Source organism: Gallus gallus, chromosome 2 (assembly GCF_016699485.2).
Source record: "Gallus gallus isolate bGalGal1 chromosome 2, bGalGal1.mat.broiler.GRCg7b, whole genome shotgun sequence".
NCBI classification, from domain to species: Eukaryota; Metazoa; Chordata; class Aves; order Galliformes; family Phasianidae; genus Gallus; species Gallus gallus.
This window is the reverse complement of record NC_052533.1, coordinates 19,876,712-19,903,000: the sequence shown is the minus strand read 5'-3', so window position 1 is coordinate 19,903,000 and position 26,289 is coordinate 19,876,712. Positions and strand designations below refer to the sequence as shown.

Sequence of the window (26,289 nt, the reverse complement as noted above, 5' to 3'; positions counted from 1 at the left end):
TGTATTATTTTTTTATTTCTAATATGAAATCAGCTTGGCTTGGTGTATTGAAAAAGATCTGGGACATTTAATTTTGCTCTTTTGTGTCTTCCCTTGTTAGAGGAACTTCCTGGTCTGCCTGCAGACACAGCAGTTTCCTAGTTTGATCCAAATAAAGATATTTCTCCTTTTTCCATGTTATACTTTAGCATGTTAGCAGGCGTATTACCTGTACCTGAGCTAGATTTTGCCTCACGATTAGAAGGCTCTAAACCCATGCCTTACATCCCATTTACTTGGCCAGTGGGAGTTCACAGATACCACTCTTTTGTACATTACCAGGTCATTTCAGAATGTTGAGTATCTCGAGTTTTATGTCATCTACATTTTTGCCCTTTTTTGTTTTGTTTTCTGCTTTGTCTTTTAATTAGGATGACTCCTCAGCTATTACAAGATTTGCTATTTTTATGGAATTAGGCCTTTTTTTGACATTCACTGAGAAATCCTCTAAGGATTTCCAGAGTTTGTTAGAACTTCCATTAGCAGTTCTATTGTCACTTATCAATCAATTATTGCAACGATCTCTTTAAGGAATTAATTTCCATGAGTGAACCAGCATTCTCTGTATATCCCAACAGCATTTGTGACGTAAGCTGTGTGTCGGCCTGGGGAGGGAGCAAACTAGCGTCAGTAAAAAAGCCGATCAAAAGTTTGATTTGTGCCCTTTTCTGAAGTTATATCCATTTTTAAAATGTCTAGAATTGCCCACAAGTTGTCTGGGAAGGTGATACTTTTGCCAAAAGTCTCACAAGATTTTTTATAAATTCAGTTATAATATAGATATTGAAGTCTAAAGATCTGACGTGATAAATATTGTGACAGAGATGTGAAGTTCTTCAGCAAAGCTATCTGTGTAAATGGGCATAGGACAGGGGCTATTTTTAGCAAAGGCTGATTTTATTCTCGTTTGAATAATGTTAGCTATGATTTATCTAACCATTAGGTGATCCTTAAGGTCTCTTCCAACATAAATGATTCCAAGATTCCATGATTTTCACAAATGGTTGGAACAAAGACACGAACTACAGAACTAACTGAAGATAACTTTGTATCTTAGCTCCTCTTAACAACTTTGTGTTGAATATTTTAAGTTTTATCCTGGCTAATGAAATTTTCATAGCATTAATTGTAAAATTTTTTTGCACATTTACAAAAGCATTTGAAATGATATAGAAGAATTTAATAAAATCTGTGTCAAAACCAGTTTATTTTCAGTACGAGAGGTCGTGTTTTTGTCTGAATTTTGAAATTCATAACAGCTGTACTTACAGTAATTTTTAGGAGGCCTTCAGGCACAGTTATCATAATGGGGTTTCAAATGTATTTTATGATCTAAAGTCTCTTCTGCATAGCAAGGAACAGTAGTATATTTCTCTTAAGGGACATTCTAGCTCGTCCAGCTCAACCGGAATCCTGATGGTAGAGTCACATATTCAGCATGAAATTTTACGTAGACTTGATGCGATGTAGCAGTGAATGGAGCAATGTTTGTATCCTAAAATTAAAGACAAAAAGAATTGAAAAGTTTTATGTAACAACAAGAGCCTGTGAAAAAGCCAGTCACAGTGCTACAGATGGGGTACACATTCAGTCATTGACTGGAAGGGATCTCATGTCTATGCTAGGCACTGCTGTCACATTTCTCCCATAGGGCGTTAAGAACCTTTGAATCAGAGATACAGGGACTGAATTCAGAGAAAGAAAAGGCTTGATGATGCCATCCGCTAGATGTCGCTGTAAGGTCTGCAGTGAAAGGCTTCCGAGATGCCACAGAAGCCTTACGCATTCACCTCTGCTCGTTCGTATACAATTCATGCCAAAATTATTGAAACAATCTTAAATACGGTGCAGTAAAATTAATTTTAGCCAATTACAGGAACGTAGGCATAAGGGAATACATACCATCCCACAGTATGGCCCAGCCTGGGGATAGCTGGTATCTGGCCCATTGTAAAGGATCAGGTAGTTGCTACTGCAGTCCCCTGGGTCATCAATGCTGATGAAATCGAAGTTCACTGTGACAATTCGTCCCTTGGGCACAGTAATGACCCACTCACAATCAGTGTTGTTCCAGTAAGTTGCAGGGTATCTGGGACTAGCAAACGTGCCTGTGCTGCCGTATAATGTTCCTCCACATCCTGGAAATGGACAAGGTTAACAAGCTTAGAAGACTTAGTTCCACAAGATACTACACAGTGTAGTACGTTAGTACAGTATTAGTAGTAGCACTGAAAAGCAGAGAGACACTGAGCTGGAACAGTGAATACAGGTAAGAGCACTTTTCCAATGAGACAAAACTAAGGCTCTAGCTTCAGCAGCCTGACATTATGGAAGGATCGTCATACATCACTGGATGTTGCTGAATGCTAAAAATCAACTCAGAAATCATATTTCTGTAGGTGAACTTAGGATTGTCTTTTTTTTTTTTCCCCATCTGCTTCATCAACACTTTCCTATGCTGAATTTCATTTGCCCCCTCCTTACCAAATAACCCAGCATTGTAATATTCTGCAGTGCTTTCATGCAGACCATAACCTCTCTTCAGTAACTTAGCATCAAGAGCAAATTGTTATCCAGCTATTTACCCTCATTTTATACACCATTTATGAATAGGTCTATTACACAGTCACTATACAGCATTTTAGTTAGGTTATTTTCTTGGAGAAAATGTCAGTCCTCTTCAGGCTCAGCAGCATCTAGATCTTAGTGCCTATCCCAACTGAGCTATTAATGAAGTAGACTGAGTCACCATCACCACCATTACCACCAACACCATCTCAAGACAGATACTCCTGATGTTTTCTGACCTCTCAGTGAAACATGTAAATCACCAGTTTAAGTGGACTGCATCCTCTGAGGTTGCTAAAGTCAACACTAGAGAAGAAGGTCAGCTACGTACTTGGGAAAGCTTTTGGTCTTGATGAGTCAGGGCCCCAAACGAGCAGGCTGGATTCCACCTGTCTGTGTTTTCCTTCTATACAGTGTCGGTTAATGAAATTACTTTGTTATTATAGCCTTACCACTTGATGATGATGTCCAAGTAATTTCGTATCCATCATGAGCCCCTGAAACATCACTCTTGAAACGAAGGAAAACAACATGACTTTGGGGGAAGATTGGACTGGGCACAGTGTTTCCACAGAACCTGCCAAGCAGTGGTGATTGCATATTACTTCCATTTCTGACCTGCAAGGGAATAAAACAATAAAACAAAATAAAAACACTGCCAACATTAAATCCCCATGCCAGTTATACACAACTACAATTGTGCAGTGATGCAAGCACAGTACAAATTATATACAGACTTGCTTGCATACTATAATTATCATTTAAAACTTTTATTTTTCCTACTATATTCTTGCAGAGAAAGATAAAGACACTATTAATCAGTCTGTCTGAGCTTTGGGAACAATTGCACATAACAAGTATCATCTGCAACCAGTAGCTAAATTTTATGGTGTGGTGCATCTCCTGACTAATAAGAATTATTTGGCTAGCAGCTGAGATGTGTTCTTGAAATTCAAATGCATGTTTTACTTTTCATAAGAAAAGTTAATACTCCAGATGAAAAGATTAATGCTTTACTCCACAGATCATTCTTTTCCCTGGTCACATTAAGACACAGCTCGTATTACCTACCTCAGATTTAATCTGATGCTTTTTTTTGAGCTCCAATAATAGTGGAATTCGGATCCATTTCTTGAGATAGCAAAGAGGATATTAAAGGAGAACTAATATTGATTCTGCCACAGACATTGGATTTTTGTCATTTGAGAAAATGTAGGGAAGACTTGAATAAGCGTGAAAGGACAGAGTAAGGATTGTGCAGGAGGATATGCTTTTTCCTGCAACAAAGGACTTCTGCCAGAATCCTGCATTTGTTACTAGATCTTTTTTTTTTTTTTTTTCCCAAGAAAAAGGGAAAAATATCTCTTTTTAAGAAAAATATCAACTAGACAATCTGATGCTGGAATGGAAGTGCTCGGATTTATGACTTTCTGTTCATGCACAGGTGTTATTATCAGGTAAAAACTACTCCAGCTTGCTCTGTAATTGGGTAATATCAACACGAGTTAATTAAAGATAACATTTCTGATAACAAAACTATTTATTCATTGGTCTTAAACTTTGTATAGTGTATGTTTAACCTCTTACTACAGTACTTGAGTATCTTTCACCATAAAACTTTAACAATATGGTAGTTCCTAATGTCAGTTCAGATCATGCGTCATCCAACCTTGCTTATGTCCTTTGACTTCATCAATTTTTACTCAGGTTCACACACACACACATACACAAATATATATATATATACACATATACACTATCTTAATACCTCTAGGAAGTCATGGGAACACTGGATGCTGTCCTCCAAACTGAAAGCATGGAAAAAGAGAGAAATCGTGTGATTCAGGGGAGCCTTCAGAACGATGGAACAATCCATATTATTGGGGTGACGACCAGGCCAGCCAGGGCTCTTCAGGTAACCAAATGGCTGGTTATACTCTCTGCTGCAACCTAGAGAAAGAAAATTAAAATCATGTAGGCCTTGCAGATCCTTGTATTGCTTTCTGCTGCATGGAATCAACAAAAAGAACTGTAGATTCCTTTGTAATAGTAGATTTTCTTGACATTTCTTCAAGCTTACCTGTTGCTTGATAGGTAAATCTGACTCCATTATTAATCCTGTATTCATCTGATTTGAAAGTCACGATGGCAGTGCGATCATGAGAATAAAATTCAGGGACTGGAAAAGTTTCATTGCCACAGAATCTATGGGTTGATCCTTGGCTGTGCTAGAATTTAACACATCACAAACTTCTAAGGAGTAATACAACTCAGTTTTCTACTAAGCAAACTCTAGATAAACGACTCTTTCAGCACCTATAGATCAGTTAGGCAATCACATTTGACATTCTCAAGGAAATCACTTATTAGTATCTCAATATTGTATGTTCAACTGTGAAGTGAAGCAAATCCAGTATAACAAGTATTTTCACGACAAAGTGAAAAACAGGAAAAGAAGGTTTGGAATAATGTAATACAATGAACATAAACAGTTGTGTTTTTTAAGTGTGTTTCCTTTTTCCTCTAGTTCTTCCTACAAACACTCTTCCTGGCATTAACAGTGATTTTATTATGGTTCTTGGACGGAACGAGGTATATTTAATCTATGAAAGATTGCCGTCTGTGGGTTCTGGGTGTTAAACTTAGCAGCTCTGCTAGTTGGTGCAACTGTAAATAGTTATGCAATACTTACCAGGTTAAATTCAGTGTGTGTGTAAGTGTGCTTCCATGAAATCAATGTAAGTGGAGCACACTGCTTAATGTTGTGGATGTATCCTCGGCATGAATCATCAGCTAATCTACTACCAAACAATGAGTTTTTCTCCTCTTTGCAAAGAGTGAGGAGAGCTGAATGCAAATGGGGCATGGTATGGACTGTATATCTCTTACCATTGGTAAGTCCTGGAGCTGCAGGTAGTTCTGAGAACAGTCCTGGCTGGGATGGAGGTGGAAGGTCTCTACCACCACCTTGACCTGCTGCTGTGGAGGGGCATCAATGACCCAAGTACAGAGAGTAAATGGTGGATATTCACTGGGGAAGTTAGGAGACGTTGCAGTTAGGGAGGTAGAAGTTGCATTATATGTTCCTCCACATAATCCTGTTTAAAATAAAAATAATAAATGCATCATAGACTGAAAATGTTCCAAACTGAGGAGTGATGTTTAGTTATTAAACAAAACTACTCTGGACAATATACTCCTGTATTTACCTATTACACTCAAGATGAACAAAAAAAAGTAGAACACATTCTAATGCTGTGTCAATACATTATAAAAATCAGATAAATGTTTGTTTGTAATATCAGTGTTAACAGCTCATGATAGGGTGTTCCTGCTTTGCACCCCACACTGACATCCACCCCACAACCAGCCAAGACCAAAGAGAGTTGCACAGGGGGACCAGCGGTGCTCCTTTCAGCTTGCTTATTAAATGCTGTGTACTACTATACCAGGGACTATCTCTGCAATTGCCTGGGCCCTGTACCTGGAATAAATATTTATAACTTACTATTTAAACATGTATTTTCACAAAAGAGTCACAACAATATATAGATGCATAAATATATGAGTATACTTACGATCCACTGTGGTGTAGGTAGCACTGAAACCCTCCCTTTGCACAGAATTGTCTGTGACAAATTTCAGAGTCAAGGAATTACTGGTAGAAAGAAAAGGAGCTGGCACTATAGATCCACAGAATGTGCCAACCAAGTTGGCATTTTCATTGCCTCCATCATAAAGCTGAAATAAGAAAAGCATACAACTCACTAATAGTTTTGGAAAAACAAAGAAATAGAAATAAAGTTTTCTGACCTCTCCTGACACTGCAATTTCTCTTACTTGAAAGCACATTAGGCGCTCTTGTGCTTTAACAGGATGTTCTTGATGACTACAATTATTCACTGCCATATTAACTCATTCTGCAGGATAGTGAAGATCTCATTACAGAACATTCTGGTCCTGTCTTAGCAAATCCATCAAAAATGTATTCTATTTTAATTTGGAGCACTGTGTTCCTTTTTAGATGTAATCTCTAAGCACTTTTCTATGAGAAAGGCTGATTTTATTCACCAAAATGTAGAATTCATTCCTCACATAATTGAAAATTTCTAATGCTCAACACTCTAACAGCCCTTGGTGCATCTTATTTTGCAGCATTTTACCAACAATCTTATGTTTTATATACTAATCTCCAGGAAAGTAGCTTCAAAATTTTAAAAATTAAAGCCTTGTCAAGCAATTTGGTAATGTAACGAGAGCTCATCGTCGCTTTCAAAGTGACTGAGTTTTGTTCTGCTTCTATTCTGTGAATTAAATACTCATTTATACAGGTAGTCTAAGAACAGAAGCCTGCATGCATAACAACATGAAAACACTGGTTTCCAAAAATGCAGGATGTCATCTGTAGTCATTATCTAACCTATCAAAGAACTGTAATTGTATCAAGCAACCGAATTTCTTCATAAGGTAATCTTCTATGAATTAAGTTTCAGTCATAAGGAGAGGATAATGGACTGCATCTCTCTGATAGTTTTTTGTTAAAACACGCAGCTATCTTACTTTGACATAATCGTATTGGCAGGTCTGAGCAACATGAGCTTCCAGCACGAATGAGGTGAAGGTGAGGTTGATCAGCTTGTTTACAGGTGCAGTTATGACCCACACACAGTCCAGATTTCTCTCATATCTTCCGCTCACGTTGGAGACCGGAGAGCCAAAACTATAAGCTGAGTATGTCAAGTAGCCACCACAGCCATCTTGAGGTCCTGTTGAAGAAGCAGAAGCTTTTTAGAAGCCACACCTGGCATACATCTAATCTTCCTAAGTTTCATGTCAAGACAACAGCTTTTTCTGCGCTGCAGCGTTTTACTCCCCTGCCTCACAATTGCTAATTGAATTATTAAAAGGATTTTAACAGAAACAGCATTAGGCACCAGGATCCACTTAGAAAATATAGCTACAGATTTTTAAAAAGGGATTAGCAGAAGACAGAGGACCGAAACCAAGTAGAGCCGTGGTTAGAAGACTTTGTAATGCAATTCCTACCTGCTAGTACGGACAGTTCGACAGTAGGGGGCACTGACTGGTTGCCTTTGAATATCTGGTTAAAAAACGAAGTTTCTTGTTTTTGTAATACAGCTTCATTCCCGTGGGATCGAATTTTGCAGTCTCACACTGGGGCCCAGACTCATATTCAGGAATCTACCTAAAAGTGAGCTATTTCTGGGAGTGTTTCACTTTGCGGGAGCTTAGAAGCCCTCAGAAAAGCAGGCTCTTTTCATTGCGATGCTGCATTCAGAGCTAAGTCCCTAACCCGAGCTCCTCACTGCCAACAGCTGAACCCTATAATCATTTCAGTCCCACTGAAAGAAATGACTTTTGGACGAAAGCCGTTAATAGAAGACCAGAACCCTCTTATTGCATCTAATTACAAACAAGCAAAAATACAGACTACCCAAAGGGATTCTTTTAAACAACTTCTTTTCTTTTGCAATTTGATTTCCAGAGGCAGAGCTGGGTTAGTAACTGGTCAGTTTGTTTACTGTATGCTTCCTTCCCCAGTCTCTGTGGGGTTTCCTGGCCACTTATTTAGCTCAGGAATTCAAACAAAGTATGGCTCATAATCTTACTTGTGAGTCTGAGAAAGAGTGTTTGTGAAGTGCACGGGGTGAAGGTTAACTGCAGTCTGGTGTCTCCTGCAGCGATTCCTTTTGGAAGAATTACATTATCAAAAGAAGCTACAGCTGTGGATAAACAACATGAACATCGCTGGAGAACTTCATCTGTGTGTGTAAAATCTGCCTGCCTGGCTGACGTGCAGTGTCTTAACCTTGACCCACTGATATATTTCCAGTCACACAAAACTGCACACTACTTAAGCTACGATATTACAAAAGATCCCTCTGGTGTAAAATCAGCATCCAAATATCAAGATTGCATCAGTAACCATGGGCTGGAGACAGCCCCGTCTTGCAAGACTGCAATGGTTAAACCAGAGTGACTAAGGATAAATGCTGTCCTGCTCTACTAACCAAAGCCGGGAAGTCTCCACCCTAAAAAGAAGATTGCTTAAACCAAAATCTTGATGACATGAGATTTAAGCTTTTGCTATAGCTAAAAATGAACAGAAGAGACTGATTACAAAGTGAAAAAAAACAGGAATTAATAGACTGCTGTCCAGTTTTGTGGGCTGCTCCAGCAGTGCAGTTGGAAACCTGGAAAACTGTCAGTGCTAATTCCCATGCTGCTGCAGAAGCTGAGAGTTCTCACCATTGGGTGAGAGAATCATGACCAATAAATCATGTTCATATTCTCACAAATATCCTTTAGGAAGGAGTAAAATGTCAGACAGGAGGGTGCCTGGGCCCTAAGAATGCAGTTTCATTGTTGTTTTCTTTTTTTTCTCTGGATTCACCCTTCTGCATGATTTATTCAGTCCTCCCGAAGCAGCCTTGTTGGAGCCGCTTCCTGCTCAGCATTATGTACTAAGCACACCACTGAGCATACAATCATTTGGCATAGGTCACAGTCTGTCCCTCCAGCCCTGCAATATTGAATCTTTAGTGGCATATGGGTCAGACTGCCTTACAAAGCCACCCTTCACTCTTTTCACGGTTAGAGTTGCAAACATGCCAGCCAGAACACTGCAACAGGAATCAGAGAATTGCCACAGAGCAGTGCAACAGGAAAGCCGTCTGTGCTGCTGGATTGTCCCTTTTTGGGGCACCAAACTTTTAAGCGGTGCCCTTCATGGCTAGCTGTGCAACTACAAAGACAGCTCAAAAAGTAAACATGGGGGTGAGTCAAATGTGTACAGCACATAAAAAGGACCTGATAGAGAAACAAGCCAAGACAGAGAAACAAGCCAAAACCTCATTGTAAGAAAACTAATTCTATTTTGTATAGCCAGTAACAGCATCTCAGGGAAGATAAATCACTAAAAGTATAACTTATGGTTAATAAAAATGAGGTTTCATCATCGGCTTTCACAATGCTTCACAATCCTCCTCAGCCAGGACTGAGTCACATAGCTCATTATGAATAATGTCTGGAGTGGAAGCTGACCAGATAGCACGTAGCCCCATAGCCAACCAGAAAGAGCAGCTTTTGCTGAGAATCTGTGTTGGCGTTCTTCATTACTAATCAACTATACATCAGATTGCAACCACTAGAAGTTACAGAACAGTGAATGTGTGCATATCTGGGGAACACTTGCAAGTAAAAGGAGAACCAATTCTTACAAGAGAAACCCAAATGCACCTCATTTTAGCGAGGTTGCATCTCAGTGTTTTAAAAGTCATTACCACTCCCATACAGAAGGACAACTCATTGCTATCCAGCATCCTTGTGATCACTGATGGAATGATTTTCAATGTTGGCTAACATAGACAGAACAAAACACAGCTAAAATTTAGGGAAAAGCCAGGACAAGTCTGTTAAATGTTTAGAATAACCTCTTTGTCATTAAAAGCTAAAAGTGATTAAAAATAAATGAGAAATGTACCTTACAGAACAACTTCTGAGGGCACAGATGGATGCCTGTTTTGTTTCAGTCTCTGGTTTATTATTTAAAAATCTAGGGTCATCATAAATCACATCTCAGTCCTGTCCTCCTCACACACAGCTTGCCAGAGAACACAAATTATCAGAACTAGGACACATACTGTCATCATTAATTGCTTTTGGTGGGAAGCGTTAATGAAACTAAAAGGCTGAGGAACCATTCAGGAAAGAAGGGACTGAAGGTTCCCTATGGCAAATAAAAATAATTACAGCAGAGAGCTAGCACATGTTGCTCGAAGAGTTACATCCCCTAGACACAGAATCAAGATGAAGATGAATCTTTGAAGCTGCATACCTTTGAAGCACAGCCAGGGGTGATGTTCGTTTGTACAGGTACGGAGGCAATGAAAGGGAGCCTGCTGAACAGTTTTACCTCTATTGGAAACAGCTAAACCAATGACATTTCATAAAAAGCTAATACTGTTCTTCTCTTCTTACCAAATGAACCTCCACAAATGTGTACCAAAAGACAGCAAAATTCAAACAGCCCTCCCAGTTCTGCTGGAATAGTAATGAAAACCTTTCCCAGATTTCTGAATCACATTGGATTTCAACTAAAAGGATGAAAATTCTGAAAAATCAGGATAAGCAAGGATTAACTCTGCCAAGACTGATGTTTCATTCCTAACAGGTTTTATTTTCAGTGCAGAGGAGTGGCTGGACTACAGCTGTAGTAATCAGTTCATAGCTCACTAGGATTATGGCTTCAAACACTAAGAACTACGCAAGACTGGAGAGAGGAGTTGTACTGCCGTTCTTCATCTTAGCTGATGCTGAGGTTGGTAAACCTGCACAAGCTGGGATTCTGAGGTCAGTTGGTGTGTTTGGCAGCCACTGCACAGGCCCCATGACTTTGTGCAGACAGCAGGCCTGCTGGCAGGGCCAGCCTCACCACAAGGCCCTCACTACTTCCAGGCCACAGCATCACCTTTGAACAGAAAGGTTTTTCACTGATTTGATAGCATGGCAGTGCTACCTGGAGGGACATGCATTCAAGACTGCAAAGCCCCCACCCTCCTGCTTCAGCAAGATTACACAAATGCAGTCAGATTAAATTGATACTCCCAAGGTTTTAGACTTTTTAGCTCGCCCCAAACAAGAGCCCTGCCACGCTCTGTGCAAGCCCACCCTAGATCTGCAACACAGTAATGTATGTACCACCCTAACCATTCCCTCAGTGTTTGCCTGGAGACCAGAAGCAGACAGACTGTCTGGCCTCAGTCTTACATTTGCTAATATGGCATTAATGTACTTGTTGGCATCACAGCTGCCCAGGCATTAGCAGATCTCTCTTGCATTATGAACCAGAAATGTCTCCTTGTTCTTTGTTTGTATGCATGGGAGTACACATTTTCAGCTGAAGAAGTCATTGACCTACACACCTGAGCACCTTTAACTGAATCCCATCATCTTTTAACCTTTAGTCGCTACACAGTTACATTTGCTCACTGCATCTAAAATAAATTTTCACCTCATTTTTCAGATCAGTCAGAAATTTCCTATTTAAATGTCCACCTTTCTTCTTGTCTGTCCAGTTTGAGTCTGTGAACTGCTTCTACTTATCTTGCTTTGGGAGAAGAAATGTTACAGACACCAAATACTGCCGTTTCTGAGAGGCATACGTAGACTGTCCCTAAGTTCAACAGATGTATTTTTTGCAGAGCAATTGAAGAGACTGCAAATACTTTCCAGATTGAGACAAATTTCAACCCGATGCTTGCTGATGCATATTTTTAACAAAGATTTGAGCCACAAAATACATTTAGAAACCGTCCAGGGATTGTGAATATCTTCTAAGCAGATATTCTGAGCTTGTTATGGATGTTGATATTTTCACAGACTATAATAAGATCAGAAGAAGATATTATTAGCCACGACTGAGTCACTGTTTTAATAGAATAAGCTAATCATAGTTAAGCCATGACAGTGTAATGAATCTGAAACGTGTAATATATGTGTAACACAACTGGTAGAACAGCGTGAATCAAAAGCCCAAAGAAAGCTTTCCTAGAAGACCTGTGAGCTGCACACAGTTAGCTTCTCAGCTGGCCTCTGCAGCACTGGGCTCTGAGGCCAGATTGGGTATCTCCAGTCCTAATCGGCTGTGACATCTGTGCCAACCACTGCTTCTTTTCCAAAGGCATGAGAAAACGCACTGAATTCAGCAGCAGCATTCGCATGCCACAGTCAAGGACGCATTCTTCTAAGATGCCTTTTTTTTTGTAGGAGGGAGAAAAATTCCCAATGAGCCTGAGAGTCGGCTGCACAGCTCTTTCCCACCTGCCAGGCAGTCACTGCTGCTGTCGGTGCAGGTCACTGGTGCCGCTGGCAGCAGGTGCTGCAATTATTTACATAAATCATAGAATGATAGAATGGTTTGGGTTGGAAGGGACCTTTAAGATCGTTTAGTTCCAACCGCCCTGCAATAGGCAGGGACACCTCCCTCTAGACCAGGCTGCTCACAGCCCCATCCAGCCTGGCCTTGAATGCTTCCACGGAGGGGGCACCCACAGCCTCGCTGGGCAACTTATTCCAGAGTCTCAGCACCCTCACAGTAAAGAACTTCTTCCTGATATCTAGTCTAAATCTACCCTCCTCCAGCTTAAAACCATTTCCCCTCATCCTGTCACTACCTGCTCTTATAAAAAGTCCCTCTCCAGCTTTCCTGTAGGCCCTGAAATCAGTGCAAGAAATTACCACCGCTGGTTCAAGAATTTAGAAACGAGCAACAAAACAGCACATAACCCCTCTCTGTGCAGCAGAATGACCAACCAACATTTTACATCTTTTGCTGCCCATTCAAAAATGTGTTTTTTTGTTGGTTTTTTTTTCATCAATTCTTAACAGTTCAAATGAGAGCAGTGAGACCTGTGCATGCTGAGCACTGATGGAAATCTGCACTCAGAAACAGAGTACAGAGTAAGCCAAGATTTTGGGTTGCGAGACAGAAATGGATTCAGACCTATACTAAGCAAAATACGTTGTTGATAAAATAGCATAAAAATGCTGTGAAAAAAACTACTGGGCCTATTTTTTTAAAAAGCACACTTTAATTTCATTATGGGAAAGCATAAGAGTAAACCCATTAGTGTCAGACACTTAGTGGATTGTGTTCCAAACAGGAAACAGGTAATTCAATACTCAGCTAATAGCTTAAAGGAAGGCAGACACCTCCGAGTAATTTATCAAGTAAGTTACAGAACACTTGGTCGGGAAGAAAAGCATATAGCTCATCTTCTATGATACGCATGCTAGATAATTTATGTGAGTTACCTATCAATACATTTTTCTAAAACATGAAATGAGAAGATTCCTTTCCATGAATATTTTTCTTCTACACTCTACTGGCTTGTGATTTTTTTTTTTCTCCTATGTAAAATAATTAATAGTCTGAAATGCTCATTTGAATAAAAAGGACTGAGGGATCCTTGAGGGAAATACTGGGCCAAAGGAGGACAATGAGACTCGGAGCAGGCTGCCAGACTCCCTTGCAGAGGATGGGGTATTTAAGGACTTCCTTTGCATTCCAGCAGCCTGATGGTTGCCAAGGGGTTTGGAGGCATTTCTTTTGCCATAGAGCATGCAACACGAGTTTTCTCATTGTTGCCACCTTATTCTTCTTGCCTGTCTATACCCATCTGTTTTTCCTTGACTTGTGTTTAAATCACAAACTGTGACAGCAGATTGTTGCTTTATTCTGTCTGTGCAGGGTCTAGTGCAGTGGAATTGTGGCCATTAGCTGGAAAGCTCCAAGGTAATGCAAACAAGCTGTGGCATTGGCATTAATCAAGTACAACATATTGCCTTTTCACAAAGCAAAAAAATTTAAAAGTCAAATTTTAAATTCAAAAAATTTAGAAGTGAATCCCTCCTGAATGCTCAAAAGAAATAGCATAGAAAAGGGGAGAGGAGGGATCTGACTACAGCTTTTAATTAAACAGGATCTAGGGCTGCAGAGAAAAGGAAGGCAACCTTCCTAAGTTTCTCCACACCACCTTTCCCACCACTGCCAGCTGTTTTCCTTCTGCCTGTTTGATGAAAGCTCAGGAAGAGCTTTCTGGCCCAACCCACTTATCTAACCATGTGTAACGTTCTTCTTGCAAATTCCTGTGGCTTCCTCCAACAGCCTTAGTGAGCAGACCTGCCTTTCAGAAACCTCTTATACCCTTCTCTGATGGTTTAGAATGTGGTATATTTTTTTTTGTTACTGAGACAATGGGGGTATGTACAAAAGTATGGAGGGCTGCCAAGATGAAATGATGTGCTGTTAATAAGGCCACCAATACAATTCCTGAAAGGGGTTGCCGATTCTTTAAATTAAAAACAAGACAAAGACCCCCACAAAGTCTTAGATTTCTTCTTTGCCTTGATATCATACGCCTTAGAGGGATCGCAAACTGAGGTGAGAGAGTCATCCCACTGCTGGATGGCAATAGGCAGAAGCTCTATTTATCACCAAAGCACAAACTCACAGCAGGCACGGCTGAGGTGTGTGCAGGCTCTGTCCCTGCCAGCCAGGGTCAGCTGAGAAGATCAGGTCTCCCCTTAGAGCTGTAGAGATAATCAGGAGATCTTTGGTCGAGTCACAGGCTCAGTACATGCAGACCTCACTTTTAGGGAAGAGATCTTAGCTCTTCTTACTTCACAGAGACATCTCAAGTAACCAAATGCCTTAAGCTGGTATTGATTTATCTCTTCTTATCCTTTTATCGATTGCCTGGAGGAGCACACGCTCACTGTGGAAAGGAAATATAATTCTCGTTTTACAGACTGCAAACAAAGGCAGCAAAAAGGTCACTAAGGTAAGAGAAGTCTTTCTTTCCACACTTATAACGCTTGGAGCAGGCTGAGATGCTCCAGTTAGCCCCAGTTCATCAGCTCAGCTTCAGAGCACATCTGGCATGCTGGTTGTGAAATGTGCATTCAGCAATATACTGCAGAGCATATGGAGTAGCATGGTGAAAGCATATTTCTAAGAAAAGACATTTGACAGAAAATGAGACGTATTTCTACACTGCCTAATTAATACTATTTAATTCTTTCTGTTAGATTTCCTTTTCTGACTACTGAGGGACCTTCAATTTTCTAGTGGTTGTGGGACCAGTGGTGCAAAAAAATTTGCTTTAATTAAATCAGAGAATGTTTTCCAAAGCAAATTTCAGGTTTAACTCCGTGAATGCCTGGTTATGACAGATCTTGCTAGACTTCTCTGAGTTTCCTATTTCATCTTCTGTCCTTCTCCCTCTCCAATGACTATAAGAATGTCTCCTTAGTAATAAAATTTGCGAGAGATGAACAATGCTTAGCCCTGGATTTTGGCCGTATCCTTGACAGAAGCCTCATCAGGGAAGAAACTGGAAGAGCTTGTGAGGAAAGGAAATAGCTTGTTTTGCTACAAATGGGTTTACTGTTTCTGCCTGCTTCTTTCCAGTGCATAATCAGAGTCACTCACAACACGAAGCAGAGTACAATAATTACGTTATCCTGTTGTGCTTCCCTAGGGTAACTACAGAATATTGTGCTCATTATTTTTGTTTTATTTGCTTTCATTTGAAGCAGAATCTCAGACCTCATAGCACAAAGATGTGCCACAAATTTTCCTGGATCTATATCCCAGACAAATCAAACAGCAAAAGTTTGTAGGACTGTGATTCATTTTTTTCCTATTATAACATACTTTTATACTTTTTGGCCATCCCACACTGGCATGGGACTGTCAGAACCTTTCCTAAAGGCTGTGTGGTTTAGTTTGTGTGGCTTGCTTCCCACAGAGGAGAAAGAAGACCTACCATTAAGCCTCTCACCACTACAGGCACTTCATCACACAACCCACATCTTCACATGGCCATTTTTTCCAGCTTGCACATCCATTCCTCCTGAGTAAGCCTGGCAACCTCCCTTTCCCTGGGAGCCTGCAAAAATGTCCCTCCAAAAAGCAGACTAGTAGGTGTCAGAGTTTATTCATAAAAGCCTTCTCCTCACTTAGGGAAATAATCAGACATGATGTTGACTGGGAGAGCCTGGCTTGTGTTCTGTTGTGTGCTTAAGTAGAATTTCTGGAAAGTTATACAAATAAATCTAAAGTCAGTGGCTAAAAAATTGACTGTATGCCAACAGGAAGAGCAAGAGCCTGGGGAGTTACTGAGTTCATTCTGGAAGCACAAACCCAGGCTGTGGAGGATTTCTGACAATGGATGCCTGATGGTTTAAAGACAACAACACATGAAACAACACTATGTTACTGACAATAAAAGTCCATAAGACTGGTCTTAAAGATTATTGTAACAACTACTGCGAGTCATGCAAAAGAAGAGTTAATTATAGTAATGACCATGCGGTTCTGTGGGAATATTTTTTTTGGCAAAGACTGTAGATCCAGTTATTTTTCTTATCTGTAAATACTTTCTCAGACTCTATGAAATGAGAAAGTCGCTGGCCAGGGGCTGGGAGGGGATTCAATGACTCAGCAGAAGACTATGTTTGTCCTGCCACAAAGGCCTTTCATTATGAACTGTCCAAGTGCCAGCTTTCTAAACCAGACAATTACTTCTTTCTAATCACAAACACATTGAGTTAATTACACAAGAAACTAGAAGTGATGAAATGACATCAATTTTCTTGTAATAATCATTTGTCGCTTATCGTCCTTAAACAATTCAGATGTTTTAAGAAGGTAAAAAAAATCCTTTTAAAATGTGACCTTAAAAATAGACCACTGAGTTTCAACATTTTTATAGGGAATTAATCAATCATAACAGAATCACAGAGGACTTCAAGAGATTATTGAGTCCAACTCCCCTGCTAAAGCAGGCACCCTATAGTAGGTCGCACAGGTAGGCATCCAGCCTTTGACTCATGACCACCAAAACATTCAACATTCAGTGCCTTCTCATTATGATCCCATTCATGCGGGGGTCAGCTATTAATCCTCCAAGTCAGCTGAGATAAGCACAGCGGTGCATGGGGGAAGCCCAAATTTTAACTGATCTTAACAGTTTAGTTGTTAGAAATGTATGAGGTGAACTGCAAGGAAATAGAAATAACAAATAGGTTTAGGGCCATCAACCTTTCAACACTGAAAACTGAGAGTGGTTGGGCACTGCCAGATTTGCAGACTTTGGGTGTTGCTAAACCTCCATTCAGGAAATGCTTGTGCCTTCAAAGAGGCAGGAAAAGGTTAACAAAGAATAAAAGGAATCCGTTCAGAAACAGGGATGGAATGCAGGATCCTATAATCTTAGTCTTGCTTAGTTAATTCAATTTTGACAAGCTCAAAAACATTTTTTCTGCTTCCAGTACCATTCAGTCTTTAGTGAGTGAGATCATAAGCAGCCCTTTACCAAAGGAAGTCACTTACCAGCAGACTGTTGGGGGTCTGAGTCTGATAATATCCTTACCTAAAGTCTCCCTGAATGATGCTTTCCATCCTCTATCTGATCCAGAGAAGTCCGTATTAAATACCAGGAACAATTGGTTACTGGAGCTTTTCATATTTGGAGGCAGTTCTGATCCACAGAATTTCCCAAGGAGAGGAGCATGGGTGTCTGAGCCATCATATACAGCCACGGAATCTTTGTAGCAGGAGGGAGATAATTCAAGCTGGAAGGTGTTGAATCTACAAAATACACTTGGAGCATCAGATATGATATTTTCATTTCTAATCCTGTTTTGTGTGCTTTTAAGGCTCGAGGAAAAGCAGAAGTAATAGCAACAACCAAAGTCAGACATAAACAGATACCACAAGGCATTTTTATTCAGAAAAAAACAAACAAAAAAAAAACAACCAAAAAAACAAAACAAAAACCAAAACAAGCAGAACTATGAACTGCATGGCAAAACACCTCCAAATAAATAGTGATCCTCACCCACTGGGTCCCTTGCAATACAAGCACACTTCAGCTTTGTGTGAAGAAGCAGATCTCCCCTGTGTAAACGTGCCCTCTCTCACCCCTGCAATTTGCTTACCCTGCAATTTCCTTGAGTACGTGAGAGGCACGTGAAATGAAGGCTGAGTGCAGACCCACCTGGGTTCCACTTAGCTGGGAAATTACCTCCTAAAGCACAGTCAGCATATATCTGACAGAAGAATGTACCTACTTTATAATTTTTTAATGTCAACAATTTGTGGCAACCCTATGTCCATTCTATGCAGGACAGCACACACTCAGGAGTGTACTCTTTTGGGCTGGATGTCTTTACTTAGGCTAAAAGGGGGGCATTGGCCTTTTAATAGAATTGAATTTTTCTTACATCACCTCAGAGCAGGTTTGTAACTCCCAAAGGCTAATAGAATGTAACTAAGTGAGCTGTATTTTTACAATTTCTTTGTCCTCTTGTTAGCCAAAGTGAGAAGCTACAGTTATGGTGATGTTCTGCATATCAGCTACAGAGAAAGATGTGAGGGATTCTGATAAAAGGTGACTCCAGTAGCCATTTCTCATTTCCCTTAGAAATGGAAAGACAGAGGGAAAATTGTCAACCATAATCAGACACCACCCTGTCACCTTAATGACAAGCTGAACTGTGATTACGTACTTGAGGACCACTGCTTTTCCACTTCCAACTGTGATGTGGTATGAACAGTTCATGTTGTTGTGATAATCAAGAACTGAATGGGCTGGACTGCTGATAACGCCAACAGAGCCACTGAAAGTGCCACCACAAGCTGTAGAGGAAACAGAAAGGAGAGATCAGTGTCTGAATCCCAGCTGGGTCCCAAATCTCATAGTTCCAGATGTCACTGACGCCGGGGACTGTCCCTGCCTCGCCTGTGCTGGGGCTCACAGTGGAGAGGGGTGGCTGCAGCTCAGAGCACGTAGAACTGCAGCTGGGAGCAGAGGGCACTGCCTGGCTGCTCAGGGGCTCACACCACGGATGCTAATGAGGCCAGGATGTGGGCTAATGTTTGTTCCCAGCTTCAGTGTTCGAGGGAACAAAAACTGTTATAAAACCAATTCTAATCTCCATTGTTAGCTTTAGCCTTTATTTTATAATCTTAACTTAGGAAAAAAAAAAAACAACAAAAAACTTCCCTGCGTCCTGTTGATGAATAGCTCAAAACCACACACACACACATACAGTTTTTCATGTTTCAAAGGACGTGCCTTTGCCCAGGCCACCACCTTTACAAAGGCAACCCCTTACAGGACTGCTGGATGCAGAGCTTCAATTCCTCAGCTGCACTCGCCTGGCATCCTGGCACACTGGCAGATAAAGGACAGGAGCCAGGAGGATAAAGAATCAGCATTATTCTACACTAGAGGGGGGAAGCCTTGTCCTTTTTTCTTTTTTTCCAGCAAACAATACAACCAGAGGGAAGAGGAATGTTAATTGCTAGAATCTGCTTTGTATAGAGCAACATGCTTATAAGGCTGCAGTCATATTTCTCAAATGTCAGAAGTCACAATTCAGATAGCAGCAATTAACTTGAGTGCGTTATGAAGGTCTTTTCCATGAATAACTGCACATTGTCATCTTTCAGTGCCGTTCTCTCTCTCTTAGCTGTATCAGGCCATTCATTTTCTACAACATATTTAACCTAATGCCTCTTGTTGAGGCTTTTAACATGAGGAATATATTAGGGGAAATACCAAAGCTAAGAGCTCATCCTTTTCTATGCAGTCAGAAAATGAAATAACCTTCAAAAATCAAACTAATGTCTCTAGAAATTAAACCTACAAAATATTACAATTGGTTTTGAAAATAAACTTAATCACTTGTGATATTTATATTCCGACGGATCTAAATATTAAACTAGTTGAAAAATTATTTTTCTAACACACATTTCCTCTTTAATAAAAAAAAGGAGATCACATGTGAAAGACAGAAAGGTTCGGTGAAAAAATCTCTTACGTAAGAAAAACATATCTAGATCCTGACTTTTATTTACATTGATAACTGGCACTGCAAGAGGATCATCAACTGGGACATACAGCTGGTTCCATTTAACAATCCTTTTCTGGCTCCTGCACTGTATAAGGTAGTTATAGTAAAAATCAGCCTCCTGTATGTAACAGAATCTTTTAAATAGCCTCAATTGAATAGCTGGTGATGTTTCTCCTTAAACATAATTTTAAAAAACAGAAACAATAAAACCAACAACCTACAGTACTTTTTTCCAGCAAAGAAAAAGTGTTTCAGCTTTTAGCCTTATGTAGTATCTTGAAAGGAAGACAGTGAGATAAAACATCAGTCCATGACAAACAGCCCCATATGTCCCAGAGCATATGAATAACCTATATCCACTAAAGGTATTTCCAAAGCAAGGCATAACATTTTCTACACCAAACCACTATCCAGCCTGAACAGTTCACACGGGGCATGGGCACTTACCAATAGTTCTATATCTTGCCTGGAACCCAAAGCCTGCAATGTGTGAGTCTGTGTAGAAGTTGAGCAGCATAGGCCCAAAGACACTGATAGGCTCAGGGACCTCACTTCCACAGAGCGTGATGACAGGGTGTGGGGTAACCCTGGTGCCCCTGAAGATGCTTACTCCATCATAAAGACAGATCCTGCTCAAGAGTGCTGGAGCTACATGGATATAAAACACAAAAGTGTTAGCATATTTTCCTTGAGATTTATTGAGCTACAAGTACACAGACCTCACACAAGATGAGAATTACATTTTTATTACTTTCCATTCCGAGATCTCATTTGCTTGCTGAGAAAGTGAATGTCAATTTTTAAGGTGCGGAAAAACTGAAGGACAACAAGGCAAAGAGACCTCAGATATATAAAACATCAGATCGATCTCATCCAGCACATCATATCATCTGGACAATGCTCCGAACCCTTTTAGTTCTTGGGAATTTGTAATGGAGCGAACACTATCTAGGAGGAGATGACAGGACCTGATAAAAGTAGAGATTTCCTGTGCTGATCAAAACAACGTACGTTTTGTACAGGCAACCTACTACCTGCCATTTTATCTTCCCCAGTGTAGAACTACTCAGTGTAGGGAATTTTATATGATTGAGAATTTGGGGAAACAAACAAAAAAATAAAAATAAAAATCCATGTACAAACATATTTCAGCTCTGACTTCATTCTCTCTTGAATTCCCTCAGACTTTGGGGTACCCAAACTCAGATTCTTCAGCTTGCTTCACAAGACCATAACATAAATATATGTAATCTGGAAGTTTGGCAGTCGAATGCTGTAACTGTGGCAGTCAGTGGAGATTTGGATCATCAGGAAAACAAACGATGATTTTCAGGAGCAATCTACTTCAGAGGTCAGATCAGTACAGTTATTAAGGTAAGTGAAAAGCTGCCTATTCAGAAGCACTAAGAAAAAAATGGAAATGGGGAAGGCAGCATCCTGGAATCTTTCCCCCTACTATTTCATTTTCTCATTTGCAGTTAGCTTTCTGGGGGAATGAGCCGTCCTCTCCAACTCCTTGCCCCATCTTCCTGACTTTCTATCCACCTCACCACTTGCACACAGATTCACCTCAAACATGTCAGTTCCTGTAAGTTTCATGAAGTTCAGTGGCTGAGGAAAAGCCCCACAGGAAAACCCCCAAAGACAACCAAGCTGTTTAAGGGCTGTGAGTTTGAGGAGGGACCTGCCAAGCACCAGCCACTCATGTGTTGGGAGCTCAGGGTCACATCACCACCTTTCTGCTGTGTAGGGAGCCATGGGCATGGGGAGGAGCTGGTGGTACACAGGGATCATGGGATGTATGGTGGGATCTGGAGAAGCTGGGTATCATGGGAGCAAACAAGGAGCCACATGAGTTATGCAAGGAAGCTGGATTAGTGCTGTCAGTGAGAAGCACAGAGCATCTACTGAAAATAAAGCCCCATCAGTTAGTATGTTTATAGAACAACGGGGTGTTTTATTACTTTTTTTCTTCATTGTCTATGAGTATAATAGAAGCTGTTGTGTCACATGCTTACTGAAGTTGTGATATTTTGTGATCTATTAGCAGCAATGGGACAGTTATTTTAATTGCAAAGGATTAATCAGGAATTATCTAAATTTAACAGGAGATGCTGGGCCTACTGTTGCAGAGGAGTGATTCCTGCAGATTGTCCAGCCAAAACACACCACTTCCTAGTGTTGTGGAGAACAGGATGACTTGTATTGAATAGGATGACAAACAGGAATGGAGGGATCAGGGTCATTCTGATTCACACAAATGACAGAGGAGGGCAGCGTGATATATTTTAGATCGTCTCTGGAGATTTAATTTTAAAATCTCTTCTGCTCTCAATGAAGATGACGTATTCTAATGTGCTTTATAATTATGCCAGAAGTGGAATATGGCACTAGTCTGACTGATAAGAGCTACTAAGATGGAAACAACAAGCTGCATCACATAAATGGTTACATCATTAAATACAAAGTAAAAACATTCTTCATATCTGATTCTATTATTAAAAGGTTTGATAATGTGATATAACTTAAAAAAAACCACATAATTTTTAAATACGAAGAAATGGAAAAAATGCAATTGAGACAAGCGCAATCTAAGAATGGGAAAGCTTTGAGAAGGCAACTCAGACCTCTTTCTGAAAACACCATGGAGAAAGTAATGAAGGATAAATGTTTTTTTCAGCAAAGCGAAGGTCTACAATGTCCATCACAAGTTGCTTTGAGTTTCTGAACTGGAAAGACTAAGATGGTTGATACAGGGCACAGGGCAAAATGCTTGATTTCTGGACCTGAACTGTCCTTGTTTGGGCCAGTATCACTTATGATCTGTGACTCCCAGTAGTACTGATGATTGTTTGATCTCTATCTCTTTTCTCTATTTGCTTATTCACATTTTTTCATAATTTCTCACCATGCTGAAATGCTTTATTCTGTAAATAATCCTCAACATCAGGTTCCTCTGTCCTATATCTTCATGTCATACTTCCAGCCTCTAAACATATTCAGCACATCATCAGCAATTCTTCTCTGAGGTTCATTTCCTCTAATTCTATCTTAGATCTTTTCTAGAGCAATTTCTATCCCTTGCACTACAATGGAACTGTTTTCATGAGTCTCCAGAGATCTTTTCTTAGCCAGATGTCAGACCCACATCCTCTTTGAGATGACAGGCACTTTTCTCATAGCCAGCTCTGCTCTTCTTCATAAAAGCTTGCCTGCTAAGAGCCTTTGCTCATCCTTCTGGCATTACTGTATTCCTCTCTTCTAATACATCTGAGAGAATTCAATAAGACATCTCCTCTCCCATTGTCCTCTCTTTATCTCCACATTAGCTTTGTATAATTACATTTCCAAGGGCAGCTGCAACTACTCTTTCTATGCTGATGACTACATAGGTCTACTTCCCTCCTCCAGGCCACTTTCTGCTCAGACTAAAATCTTATTTTTGTCTCTGAACAAAATCATTCAATAGGAGAGCTTTTTTCCCCTCTAGTCTTCCCTCACATCTTTCTGGACAGTCTCATTATTGTACCTGCCCTAATTGGGTCTGTGTCAATGATTTGGATGTCTCTTGGTTACTCGTCTAGTTATTTAAATAAATGAATATAAGTTACTTTCCTAGCTACTGTCTTTAAGACACACTTGTTCCTATCCTTTTGCATACCTCTAACTCTTACCAAGAAATAGTAATTTTCAATCACAGTTACTGTACATTTGTTTGTTAGCCTTGACAAGATTTCTTCCAAATACTGCTGCAAAGATCAATTATTTGGTATGATGTGAATATGTTCCTTTCTTTAAATTTCTGCTCTTATTTGCTCTCGGGGCCTTTTGTTGTCAACCTCTCCTCTATTTATCATCTCTTGGCACCTCACAGCACTGATAGATGCTGGTTTCCAAAGGTCACATGATAAGTGATTCAGTTGTCCTTACATTTTGAAATATAGCTTTGTGTTCTCTCCTTTCTATTTAGCAGGAATTTATCAGTAAAATCCTCAGACCAGTGTCATTATACTCCATCAAATAATCTATTTGATGGGATACCAGAACAAAAACCTTGACTGCATGTAGGCCCCTATTTTTTATTTTTTTATCATTAATAGCCTTTTTCCCATCTTTCTGACTATAGTCATAACTTCTGCTTCATGTCATATTGAAAAGATATACCTCCTTTTGTTTAATATCCACAAAACTTAAAATAATGAGGTCTTGACTAACAACTGTAGCATCTGGGATATATGGTAACTCGAATACTCTTTAATGATGTAGGAGAAACATTACACAGGTATATACTCCAGCGCAATATGTTAACCAGATACTTAGCACAAGATACTATTTGGAAAGCAAGCAATTAGAAGTCTTTAAATATACCCTTTCAAAATAATCTATTGCAAAATGTCTGTTTTCTGAAATGCCTAGTAACAAATGAGAAAGCAGACAGAGAAGATTCTGCGATGAAACTGTGACCCTATCTCAGATTGCAAGATTACAGTTGCATGTTAAAAAAAGGGGGGTGAATTATAGGTTATTAAAGCATTTTCATGTTGACATGGAAACAACAGAATGCAGTTGTATTGTGAGGACAAAGTATAAATACGACAGGATTCTAAAAGCAGAAGTCCCACATCCATTTCTTCTAATTTTCCAACGTTTGAATCTCATATTGGATGTTTTACCAGAAGAGAACCACAGCCATTTAATAATACACTACCTGTACTGAAGCTGAATTTATAGGGAAGATCATCTGAATAAAGATGATGAACAATGGAAGGATGTGGTTAATTATTTCCTAGACACAAGTAAATATAGGTAAGATTTTATGGCTAATTCTACTACGTGAGGTTTGAGAAGACTTTTGATCCAAGGAGTAAGGACAGATTTAAGATTATTATCGCTGTTGCAGAAACGATGCTGAGAAAACAAATTCACTCCAATTTGGTTTTGATTTTGTCTTTGTTTTGTAAAGTAACCAAACACAGAAATGTAGGAAGTTCAGAAGCAAACAGCAACCGGTGCAGCTTCACAGAGTACGCAAATCAAAAGAGAGGTTTTGTGACCATATTGTTTGGCGCATGAAAAGACATTTTCAGGCTGCAAGAAAATTAGAGAGTCAAACTAATTTCACAGGGTTAATCTTGCTTATGCTTTGATAAATAAATCTTAAATGTCTTGTGTGAGCTACTCTCTACAGCTGCCTGTAATAGTCAATGGGTTAAGAGAAGGATTCAGAAGGGAATTCAATGCACCTGTACAACATATTTGTCCTTGAGTTTAACACATCATTTTTTGCACTTCTCTACAGGAGATAAATCTAGGTGATAAATCTAAACTAGATGTCTATTTTCAAAATTTCAAGGTAAGAAAAAAATATATTTCCTGCCTACCAAAAGTAGGCAATTTAGATTATATTTTGACCACAAAAATCAGCAAATGCAGTTTTCTCCAGTTTTCTTTTATTCTGAGTCGTTACTTGCTACATTTAGTATCTAATATATACTTAAGTACCTGCATGTCATACTCATTAGGTTCCAGATCCTGTCTTAGTATCACTGCTGTAGGTTAGTAGCCTCACTTACAGTCATTCTTTTTAATGAGAACAGACCTCTCATTGTAACTGAAAACATAACCACTCTACAGCAGAAATCTGTGACTAACCCATGAAGTTATTCAGTGTGTCACTGCACTATGGCCAATTACCTCCTGCCTTCTAATTGTCTGAAACAATATCTCAACCAGTTAAGTCAATGAGATATGTATGCCTTACAGGCATTATTTTAGATACTCCATTTCATTACTAAACAACCATGAAAAAAAAAAAAACAACAAAAAACGATTGGATTTCTTTTCAGAGGTCAAATAGGTAGTAAATTATAACAATTGGAGATGGAACTAAACTTTAAAAACCCAATACAGAACATCTGTGCTAATATAGTGAAAATTTTAAAGGTTACACTCAGCAAAAATCTCAGCAGGTGCAATGATTCCATACATACAGAATAACTGGAAATGGTTTTAACAAATGCTGCCGAACATTGTCCTGCCTTTGTGAAAGAGCTGAGGGAGTTCATGATGAAAACCCTGAGCCATGTGCTAAACAGATTCAGTGGGACTGCTGTATACATCTTCACTCCTGCATGATAGTTTGCAAGACAGCAGCTTCAATATTCTTCCCCATTCAAACCCACGCAATTTCTCCTTGCTATGTTTTGTGTGTTCTTTTCTCTTTGTTTAAAAGAT

The 26,289-nt window shown here is 39.7% G+C and overlaps 1 protein-coding gene across 4 annotated transcripts in view; it reads right to left on the bottom strand.

Moving 5' to 3' along the window:
* Positions 1-1,227: 1,227 nt before the first annotated feature.
* CUBN (cubilin) overlaps positions 1,228-26,289 on the bottom strand; it is a 138,257-nt gene continuing 113,195 nt past the window's right edge. For 3 of the 4 annotated variants that reach the window (XM_040695519.2, XM_046934912.1, XM_040695520.2), the window contains 12 exons: positions 20,503-20,703; positions 18,706-18,835; positions 17,568-17,785; positions 7,168-7,373; positions 6,186-6,348; positions 5,497-5,705; positions 4,688-4,835; positions 4,376-4,557; positions 3,679-3,738; positions 3,060-3,225; positions 1,942-2,177; positions 1,228-1,534 (listed from right to left, as the gene is read on the bottom strand). In XM_040695519.2, the coding sequence (XP_040551453.1) occupies positions 1,427-1,534; positions 1,942-2,177; positions 3,060-3,225; positions 3,679-3,738; positions 4,376-4,557; positions 4,688-4,835; positions 5,497-5,705; positions 6,186-6,348; positions 7,168-7,373; positions 17,568-17,785; positions 18,706-18,835; positions 20,503-20,703 (2,027 nt within the window). In that variant the 3' untranslated portion in view covers positions 1,228-1,426. The remainder of the gene's footprint in view (positions 1,535-1,941; positions 2,178-3,059; positions 3,226-3,678; positions 3,739-4,375; positions 4,558-4,687; positions 4,836-5,496; positions 5,706-6,185; positions 6,349-7,167; positions 7,374-17,567; positions 17,786-18,705; positions 18,836-20,502; positions 20,704-26,289) is intronic. The other variant, XM_001235155.7, reaches the window with a different exon arrangement.